Source organism: Solanum verrucosum, unplaced genomic scaffold, assembly GCF_900185275.1.
Source record: "Solanum verrucosum unplaced genomic scaffold, falcon-dt-bn FXZP01000131.1, whole genome shotgun sequence".
Classification (NCBI taxonomy): Eukaryota; Viridiplantae; Streptophyta; class Magnoliopsida; order Solanales; family Solanaceae; genus Solanum; species Solanum verrucosum.
In genome coordinates this window covers 1,754,303-1,762,522 of record NW_026020352.1, presented here as the reverse complement: position 1 = coordinate 1,762,522, position 8,220 = coordinate 1,754,303, and the positions used below count along the sequence as shown (strand labels likewise).

At 32.8% G+C, this 8,220-nt stretch overlaps 1 protein-coding gene across 1 annotated transcript; it reads left to right on the top strand.

The window, feature by feature from the left end:
• Positions 1-6,370: 6,370 nt before the first annotated feature.
• Positions 6,371-7,353, top strand: LOC125837575 (replication protein A 70 kDa DNA-binding subunit B-like). Its single transcript, XM_049516670.1, has 4 exons — positions 6,371-6,541; positions 6,628-6,892; positions 6,970-7,054; positions 7,142-7,353. Exons 1-4 carry the CDS (start codon positions 6,371-6,373, stop codon positions 7,284-7,286), a joined length of 666 nt encoding a protein of 221 aa, XP_049372627.1. The 3' UTR covers positions 7,287-7,353.
• Positions 7,354-8,220: the final 867 nt, after the last annotated feature.

Sequence of the window (8,220 nt, the reverse complement as noted above, 5' to 3'; positions counted from 1 at the left end):
ACACTCTCAATAGTTTAGATATTAAACTCAAAAAAGGGTACAATTTAGGTGTGATTTTGACACTTATCTTTTCTTTTTTTTTAGGTACAAAAGGATAGTAATATATTATAGCTTAATATGCATTAGTTCAAGATAGTGGCTGAGCATGACTACTGTTAACATACATGGAGGAGGTAGAGGTTGATTACATAGCATATTGGTAATATTGGGTGATATACGTTTAACAAAAAGAGTTGCAGCCTTGTTTGCTTCCAAATACTTTACTGCAAACAAAGGGGGAACTGCCCAAAAAATATTCATTTATACAGAAGGAGGAAGTTTTGAAGTTCAAAAAATTCATAAGGAAAAAATTGAGGAATCAAATGTATTTATAGCCATGAAAGTACTGTTTTTGAAAGTTTGCAACCTTTTTAGAACAGTCACCTAAGAAAAATGGGCGGGATATTTAAATGAAACTCGGTAAAAGAAACTTCATTGGGTTGCGCACGGATCTGGTTCGGATTGGATATTTGGCAAATTTAATAAATAATCAAAGAAAAAATTGTCCAAAAATAAATCTAGTGATTGATAATTTTTCAAAGCCAAAGTCGAGCTAGCAAGCGACGACGTGAGGGAACCTCTTTTCAATCCTTTTTAACAAGTAAAAGTGTTTTTTTATTTAAACACTTGAACTTCTCTTTCCACTATCGATGAGGGAGAAATGCTTTCACCAAAACATGTGTTTCCTCAATTTCTCATTTAATTTACACTAGATCAACAATCCCCCGCATGAATGGAGAATAGCTATAACATAGAGAAATGCACATACGAGTGTATACTCTGCAAGCAAGGATTATACATCTGGATAAGTAGGTGTTTCTTTGATTTTTTCATTGTGAACATATGTTGGATATGTTTGTAAATTTTACGGAAAATACCTTTATCACGAACACTTGTACCGAATTTATCAAAGCTTGTACTTCACCAATAACTCTCATTGAAAATTCTCATAGCTTGAGGCGTGTCGAAAGACATTGTCCTTAAGGATATTTCACCCGGTATGAGTGTATCCCCTAGGATTCAACAAGCTCTTCTAGTATAAAACTAGGAGCCAGAAACTAACAAAGATTTAAAGAAAAAAACTCAGCACACCAATAGAATATAGGTGGAAAGATTTACTCTCAAAATGTATATTTTCCTACCACCTTGTGATAGAGGAAGACCACATTTATATGGAAACATACATAAGGCTAAAGCCTCCAACGGTTACAAAAAGGAATGAATGTCAATAATTAGGAATAAGGGCAAAAAATTTGAAGACCAATTAAGAGGAAAGAGACGTTGGCAACTGCCACATTTTGACCCACCTTAAAATTGATTTGTAAGATAATTAATAGAATATTAACACCCATTTAAGATGATGAATGTAGAAGATAATATGAACACTTCTTTTTGAGATACTAAAATCATTTTTCCAACAATCCCCTACATATCTCAAAAAGAATATTAATAAATAGAATGAAATAAGACGTTTTGTTGGATTTTCACATATGAGTCTAATGCATCAAATTTGGTGTCTGTAGACTATGAACCAGACCTAGATAAAACAAGATTAAACTTACAGAATAATTGGTGAAGTTTAGAACTTCTATGAACCAATAATTCTTTTGTAAGACCCACGTCTTATTCATCACATTATACTCGCACAATCTTTATCGTTATTGCGGTTTTGCGCTAAGAGGTCATGTTCGTGTCCTGATATTCATGAGAGCTCTAGAAATTTGTCACAATTTCATAGAAGCGGCACCACTTCACACTCATATAGGTCCAATCATCAAGTGTATTCTGCAGAGCAATACACCACCTATAAAGGATATGACTTGGATTAAGAGCTTAACTTAGCCTCACTTTGCCTTGTAGACTGTTGCACTACATTCACATATCATAGGAGGGACATAATTTTATAGTGCTTGCTTGATCAACTAATGACTTATTGTTACCCATATGAACCGAATTCATGTGATCTCCAATCACATAGGTTGCGTTACCATCATCGTTGATCTTCTCAAATTGACTAAAGTCTTACTCCCCTCGATGTTTCATTTAGTCAGTAAATTGATCAGATTCACCTTCGACTACACATTATCTATTTACGTAAATAATTCATCTCGCTGTAGTATTTTTATCACATTGTGTCTCAAACACATGTATCTAATTTAGTCACATAAAAGTTGGTTTTATTCCAATTGGAATACACACTAAGAGTTGTCTTAACCACTTAGTCACATCACCAATCAACTCCACAACAACTAATTCTAATTAATTATTTTTATATTATGGCATTCACAAAAATGTATCAACCTCTTTTACCTTTGTCATCATATATTGTACCCTTTTTGTACAACAAATTATTCAATTTATTTAGTATTGTACTTATTGTACCTCTCATGTATTACCAAAGACTCTTTTCAAGATAATGTATCAAGAATCAATATAATTTTCAACAACAAGAGCATTGGAAGTATTTTCACTTTTAAAAACTCAACAATACTTTATTTTATTTTTTCCAACTCTAACATTGTATTCAATCAAATCACAATTGATTACCACAAATATGTATATACAACATTTATTAGCATACAATTAAAAATTTAGACATTATTTTTCTTTTCTTAGGATCATGTAACACAACCTTAACAAGATACCCCTACACTTTAAAATATTTCAATAGAGGATTAACTTTCTCAACATCCATAAAGTTTTCAAAGTAGTATGTAACATACAAATCTATACACCAAAACATAATAAAATTAAAATAAACAAAAAGAATTTACGTCTCATTTACTCAAGAAGTAAAACAATTTGAGAATATACACAAGCAAAGATCATATATTATTATAAGCATGAACCTCATAACCCCAAAGTTGATTTACCATTTTACCCCTGCAGTAATACTTAAATATTAATTTATTTAAAATATTAGTTAAATATTAATTTATTATAAAGTAAATTTATAATAAATTTAATTTGCTGTCAGCCCTAATTTAATTTGCAGAAACGTATACCTCCTGTTCCACTTCCCTCACGATCGCTGTAACAGTTGTATAGTTGCTGCTCAACCTTCCCTTCTGCAACGCTCAAGTTCCATTACATAAATTATCCGTTCTTCCAAAACTTTTCAGATACTTCACTCATCTGTATAAATGTCTCCAACAACATGTTATTGTCCATCAAAGCTTTGTTTCTCTTTTCTGTGCTTGAATGAAATACATCATTATCAGGTAAATATTGTTCCTACTCTGTTTTTGTTGCATAATAGTTACGGCCAAATGTCAACAGAACTGTGATCATGAACGAAGGGCAGGACAATCAAAGAGTCCAGTGCACATTCTGATCGTAAGGATGATAACCCTTAGACTGGTCCAGTTCCATGTATTGTTTTCCATCACCATGATGAGCCATCCCAAGCTCGCACATCATCAATAGTTTCTTGGGCACTAATGCTGCGAAATCTTCTATGATGTGTCATTATGTGTGCACTGTTGTTGTTTTGTCGTTTCAGTCAAAGTATGCATAGTGCTCAAGTCGAGAGTTTTATCCGGGATGATATGAACAACCTGTGATGGAAAACATATGTTGGAGTTTATGCAGTCTTTAGTTCCTTTTTATCTTCTCGACTGTTTTTTTTTAAATTTTAATCATTCACTTCTTTTAAATGTTGTTTTGTGGTTTTTAAACACTGCAGGTGTTTTACTTTGCTGTAGGGGACAATAGGCGAGGCTGCTTTCTTAAGGTTAATCTACTTTCCTGACATTGACGCTTTGCTTTTGCTCTGTTTTGCTGCTAATTGAAAATATATGTACACCCTTAGTTTCCTTGCACATTGCGATCAGTTTTACTTGATAGCTTTTAGATGGTCTTATATGAACTCGCACATTACAATCACTTTTACTTGATAGCTTTTAGTTTCTGCCAGGCAGAAATTATCTTTCTCCTAGAGTAACCAATTCAACGCAATGGCAACCGAAGACTAAGAAATTATCTTTATTTAAAAATCCAACTAACTATGACATGACCACCTTAACTTGACCGTGACAAAGCAGCCAACAGAGTGTTATTTTGAACAAATTAATAGACCAATTACCCATGCCACTTTACTCTAAACAATTTCTGGCAATAATTTACTCATTGGCCGTGGTGCAATTTAGTAATCAACTTCATCCAGAATTGTTCCATTGCATTAATTCTTAAATAATCTCTTATTGCATAGTTCTTTGAGTAGATATATTTTATCAAGGACCGTCATAAATGGATTCACATCCAATGTAAAAATAACATATTTATGAGCTCTGAATTGACATTTGATAGATGATATTGGTCCATGTAACGTGCACTAACAAATAAGATAGCCGATAATAGGTAACCAAACTGAGTTTTATCCCGGCCGTGACACGTCCTATCGTAGAAAGTTTTATCCATGATTATATGAACAACCCGTGATGGAAAACATATATTGGAGTTTATGCAGTCTTCAGTTCCTTTTTATCTTCTCAACTGTTCCTTTTTTTACTTTAAATCATTAACTTCTGTTGAATGTTGTTTTGTGGTTTTAAACACTACAGGTGTTTTACTTTGCTGTAGGGGACAAGAGGCGAGAGCGTTTTCTTAAGGTTAATCTACTTTCCTAATCTTGACCCTTTACTTCTGCTCTGTTTTGATGCTAATCGAAAATATATTTACATCCTTAGTTTCCTCGCACATCACTCAGTTTTACTTGATAGCTTTTAGACAGTCTTATATGATCGCTTTGCTGTCTTTTTTCCATTTACTTTTTCTAAGAAATATTGCTTGGATACGTTTAGCAAAGTGTGATCATCTAAACTCAAACATGAAAAACTTACTTCTTTTCTACTGACTAAATTGATTAGTTTCCTAACTATTGTTGTCCATAAGAACCTTACTGATAAAAAAAATGATGCTTTTTGAATATCATATTACTGGAAATTAGACATTAAAACACTTCATACGTAAAAAATTCAAATTCATCAATGAGTTAGCTGTAACCATTTGGAACAGTTAAGACTTCAGGTCATGTCTTTGCCTTGATCGTGCCAAATCAAAGTTAACTAAAATTCTGCAATAACAGAGGTAATATAGCAATGGAATGAAACAGACATAGCAGAGTTACTTAGAGGCTCGTCCAAAGGTGCAGCGTAGTGATCAATGAAGTGGGATAAAGTCAAGAGACACCAAAATTCCTAACAGAGTCAGAAAGAGCACTCAATTAAAGTATTGATTGCACTTATCAATTGTTTCTTAGAGGCTCTTCCAAAGGTGTAGCGTAGTGAGCAATGAGGTGTGATAAAGTGACACCAAAATTCCTAAGAGAGTCAGAAAGAGCAAGTCATTATATGCATGGCATGTTCTCTATGAGTCTAGAAAAAAAATCCTATTTCAAGAAGAAAATGATCAGATTATTTTAGCACAACAATTCTATACCTTACAGTAGGAAAGTTTTACAATGATTCCAGCTGCTGAAGCAATTGGAAAAAATCCTATACCTCCCAAACATTTAGCTTCCTCGGAAATTTAATTGCCAACCTGAGTTTGAGTGAAAATCAGCAACAAAGACTCCTTTATTAACAGAACAATTAAACTATATAGGGAATTTAGCCTTCAGGCATTCTTAGTAACCCATAATTCTGTCCAAAAAATAGAAACATACAGAATTCAAAGAAGATATTATTTTCACACAACAAATCTATACCTTACATTAAGAAATACATAATCTCCAAATCTCTAATTAAATAAACTACTATTAGCTATACTGCTGCTGATATATGCTGTAGTAGAAAATATAGCATTCGCGTCCAGTTAAGCTGTTACAAAATAAAGCTATTGCCATAATATGCCAATAGATTGTCCACCAAGGACTCTTCCATTTTGAGGTCGAAACGTTTGAAATACTTCCGTTATATGCCAATAGATTGTCCACCAAGGACTCTTCCGTTTTGAGGCCGATACGTTTGCAATACTTCCGTTATAATAATTTGTTACATTTTTATTGATTTCCTTCTGTTTGAAATTACGTTTATTATCTCTTCATGTTCTACTACTTTTAACAGGTTTCTTCCTTTCGGCAACACCAAAATTGGTAACATTTCTCCACCTTGGATTAACTTGCTTCAATTACTTTGATATTTATACTATTGTTAGTTGTAGTTGCTCGGTTTTAAAATTAAAAAAGAAGAATTAGTTTATGCTTGGTGAATATTATATTCTTAAGCATCTTTATTGTTAGACCAAAAGAACACTAATTATAGAAAAATAAATAGCATCTACGTCACAAATATATATTGTAGTAGTACATCCTAGCTACTACAACAATACAATGACAAGTCTGGAAGAGCTCGAGAACCAGTGCCTACCAATTAGTAAGTTGAAGAAATATGCAACAGAATGGGTGATTAAAGTCTTAGTCATTCGACGGAGTTTAACAAAAGAGTATAAAAATGCAAACGGTGAGGGTATTCGTTGGCAACTGATATTAGTCGACAAAGAGGTAACTCTATTTTAATATTTTATTATATTCATTACTTAATATGTTGACTTCTTTTGCCATTGTAATGATTATGGTCCTTACCACAGGGTACAAAAATACAAACGACTCTTTTCAACAAAGATGTTCATGCATGGAACAAGTCTTTTCAACTTAATCAAAGTTACTACATTATAAATGGAAAATTAAATGGAGCTAAACCAAACTTCTTATCTGTGCATAAGGACCTCGAACTAGCATTTATGAACAACACAGATGTCGTAGAGGACAAAAGCCAATTTAAGACTGAACAATTTTCGAATGGATTTATTTCATTTGATGAAGCTGAAAAAATCACTAATGGGAGTTTGTTCGGTAAATTTCACTAAATGTTTGGTGTTTGTTCCATACAATAACAAAATCAGTATTTTGTAACACATTGTTTTGTTTAGATGTGGTCTGTATTTTACTCACAGTAAAAGCACTAACTGGAGAAGGACGAAGCATTAGACGCGAAGTAATCGTTACAAACGAAAGGTAACATATACTTTCTAGCCATCCTACATATAAATATTTCACTTTAATAAACATTTATCATAAAAATATTCTTTGTTACATATATAGGTATGATCGAAAAGTCATGACTTTATGGGGAGACTTCGCTCAAATCGAAGGTCAAATGTTACAGAGCCTTGAAAGTGACAAACCAGTGCTTGCCTTTTGTGATGTAAAATCATCCATTTACCAAGGTATAAATCTCCACACTTGATATATTTGAGTCAAGTTTCAAACTACATAAAAGTATCACTGAATTAATTACTCCTGTCAAAATAGGGGATTTTGTCCTTTCCACCACTCCTGTTAGTAGTTTGCTAATAAATCCACAATTTCAAAAAGCGAACAATCTCCAAGAATGGTAAGTAATACATGTTTCATCACACTTATTCGGACACTACCCACATGCTACGTCATTAATGTTTTTTTTTCCCATTACTTAAAAATCCTAGGAATGACAACATGAAGGCACAAAAGATTGACTTAAGTCTAATGCCAAGCAGACTAATGCAAACAACCCGCCAAGTGAAAATTACTAATATTTTAAATGGTTCACTTGCCATTGTGAAGGTACTTTCCTATACAACAACCATCTTGTACTCAAATTATATGTTTCAAATGTAATTAAGTGATTTACCTAATTTACGTATAGGACATGTACTATAAGTTCAATGCTACGGTTTCCGGCATTGACATTAACATCGACCCATGGTATCATGCTTGCAAGAGATGCTACAGACGAGTTACTGTTATAAATAGTAATGCAACTTGTACCTACTGTAGGACAGAAAATATTGATTATGAGGCGAGGTAAACTTCACAAACAAACAACAAATATTGCTTACTCCACCAGATACATGAAAAATTAATGATTAACTATTGAAATGAGTTTACTATATCACTATCAAATAATTAGTGTCATACTGATTAAATCTTCCAATTTGTTTTAGATATCGGTTAAAGATTGATGTCACTGATGAGGATCAATTTCTAAGGATTACATTGTTTGATGCTGCAAAATACTTTTTGGGTTGTGACGTAAAAGACTATGTTCTCTCTACATCTGAAAAGGTAAATCACTTACTCTATGAAATATTAGCCTATATAAATAACGTTAACCTATTTTAACTGAAAGACTAATATATACA

Excerpts from the sequence above, each read along its gene's own strand:
- LOC125837575 (XM_049516670.1), top strand. The coding sequence starts at position 6,371 with ATGACAAGTCTGGAAGAGCTCGAGAACCAGTGCCTACCAATTAGTAAG. Across the intron at positions 6,542-6,627 it reads TGATATTAGTCGACAAAGAG|GGTACAAAAATACAAACGAC; the intron begins GTAACTCTATTT and ends TCCTTACCACAG. Across the intron at positions 6,893-6,969 it reads CACTAATGGGAGTTTGTTCG|ATGTGGTCTGTATTTTACTC; the intron begins GTAAATTTCACT and ends TGTTTTGTTTAG.